This window comes from Penaeus chinensis, chromosome 23, assembly GCF_019202785.1.
Source record: "Penaeus chinensis breed Huanghai No. 1 chromosome 23, ASM1920278v2, whole genome shotgun sequence".
NCBI lineage: Eukaryota > Metazoa > Arthropoda > Malacostraca > Decapoda > Penaeidae > Penaeus > Penaeus chinensis.
The window spans coordinates 21,823,117-21,825,616 of record NC_061841.1 but is presented as its reverse complement, the minus strand read 5'-3'; the positions used below and the strand labels follow the sequence as shown (position 1 = coordinate 21,825,616).

The 2,500-nt window shown below is 38.4% G+C and overlaps 1 protein-coding gene across 1 annotated transcript in view; it reads right to left on the bottom strand.

The window, feature by feature from the left end:
* LOC125037700 (PDZ and LIM domain protein 3-like) overlaps positions 1-2,500 on the bottom strand; it is a 62,701-nt gene that overhangs the window by 59,731 nt on the left and 470 nt on the right. Inside the window, exon 2 of the mRNA XM_047630892.1 lies at positions 385-967. Within this exon, the coding sequence (XP_047486848.1) occupies positions 385-492 (108 nt within the window). The 5' untranslated portion in view covers positions 493-967. The remainder of the gene's footprint in view (positions 1-384; positions 968-2,500) is intronic.

Genomic DNA, 2,500 nt, shown 5'->3' with positions numbered 1-2,500 from the left:
TTGCCAAACTTCCTCGGGCTTTCTACTCTAAAGTCATTATTTCATATCTTTAAATAGATTTCCACACTAAAAATAATAAAGAAAAACGAAAGTCTATTTTTTTAATGATTACATTGATATCATTTCTTAGGACATTGTCTCTTAGTGATGTGTAAGATGTACTGTGTTTAGCCTTCCGAATTTCAGCATCATATATAGCTGAGAAAATTATTATAAAGTCAAGAGAGACATCCTCGTCACCAGGAAAAGGTAGGAAAAAAAGAAAGAAGGAAATTGATGAAAAAATGAAGAAGAATCAACCATAGGAAAGTCACTAGGCACTAAGAAAGGAAGTAATGTGTGAGAAAAAAAAAAAAAACAGGAATAAAATCTATGAGAACTCACCCTCTGGACAGTCAAGGGCTTCTTGTAGTCAGCTCCTCCTTGAAGCCTGAAGCCCCAAGGAATGGACTCGTCAGACCTCTGGAGTAAAATGTTCAGAAGCTTCGCCATGATGAGCAAGGAGAAGAAATAAGGAAAACAATGGCACTTGTGATATACTCTTTATAGACTTCCTTATCGCTTGATTCGATTTCTCCCTTTTTAATCGTGTTTTTCTTTATCGTGTTTTCGAGTTTTCCTTCTTGCCTTCTTCGTGGGGATGTCTCTTTTCGCAATCTTCTTTTCCTTCTTCTTCTCGACTTCGGCAAGCCAGTGAGGAGGAAGGTAAGACAGAAAGACAGACCTTCTATGAAAAAGAACAGGTCGAACGATACACTTTACGAATATATTTTCATATACATTCCTGATACACTTTCCAAAGATGTTACACCTTCCTGAGACACAGTCACAGGGAGAGGGACTTAGCCTAGGTCGTGTAAAGACTTCGAGAGCGAGGAGGAAGGAAGCCGGAGTCTTGGCTTCTAGCACATATTGTCGTGTCACTGCAGGATTCTATTCAAAATCTTAGTCGTTGAGTGTGTTTACACTGGAAGACAAAATCTGCGGTTAGATTTCGGAGCTCACTGAAGGGGAGGGAATATGGTGGTGAGAAAGAGAGAGAGAGAGAGGGGGGAGGGACGGAGAGAGGGATGATTTTATATGAAAGAGAGAAAGAGAGAGAGAGAGAAAGAGGAGGATAGAGAGGGATGATTTTATATATATATATATATATAAATATATATATATACATATATATATATATATATATATACATATATATGAATATATATATATATGTATATATATCTAGAGAGAGAGATAGAGAGAGAGAGAGAGAGAGAGAGAGAGAGAGAGAGAGAGAGAGAGAGAGAGTGAAAGTGAGAGACACAGACACACACAGAGGAAGAAAGAGAGAGAGGAGGGTGAAGACAGATAAATAGATAGAGAGAGAGAGAGGGAAGAAAGAAAGAAAGAAGGAAGAGGAGAGAGAGAGGGGGGTGAAGACAGATAAATAGATAGAGAGAGAGAGGGGGGGGGAGAGAGATGGATAGATATATAGAGAGAGATGGATATATAGATATATTGATAGAGAGATAGGCAGACAGATAGATAGATAGATAGATAGATAGATAGATAGATAGATAGATAGATATATAGATAGATAGAAAGATAGATAGATAGATAGAGAGAGACGGAAAGGGAGTAAAAGAGAGAGAGACTGAGACAGAGATAGAGAAAGAGATAGATAGGGAGATAGATAGATAGAAAGACAGATAGATAGAGAGAGAGAGAGAGAGAGAGAGAGAGAGAGAGACGGAAAGAGAGTAAAATAGAGAGAGACTGAGACAGAGATAGAGAAAGAGATAGATAGAGAGATAGATAGATAGATAGATAGATAGAGAGAGAGAGAGAGAGAGAGAGAGAGAGAGAGAGAGAGAGAGAGAGAGAGAGAGAGAGAGAGAGAGAGAGAGAGAGAGAGACAGGGAGGGAGGGAGGGAGGGAGGAAGGGGGGTCACGGGGTTAAAAGAGAGAGAGAAAGAAAGAGAGAGAGAAAGAGCGAGAGAGAGAGGGGGGGGGGGGGGAGGAAGGAAAAGCATAAATCACAAAACTGCGCAAGCACTAAAACTAAAACTCTAGATTCTCTTTATAAAACATTTTCTTCGGTATCCTGCATTCATTTTCACACAGAAGTTCTGCTTTACGGCGTTACCAAAGCAAATAAAACAGCAATGTAGATAATATCACTATTAAAATTCAGGAAACTTTTCAACATGTAAATTTTCGTAGACACCTTTTTTTCTATCCACTTTGTCCCACTATTTCATCTATAGCAAGGAAAGATATCAGACTCACTAGTTACTTCAGTACCTTTTCTTTACTACGCAAAAAACACTTTCTTTCCCACACAGCACTTATTTCGACCCCCTTTGCCACGAGCCTCAGTAAACCAGGTGTTTAACATGTGTTTTTTGTACGTGTAGCTGGTAGACCATACACCATACGACTTGAATAAAAAAAAAAAAAAAAAAAAAAAAAAAAAAAAAATAAGGTGATGGTGTTCGAAATTACTATTGTCTTG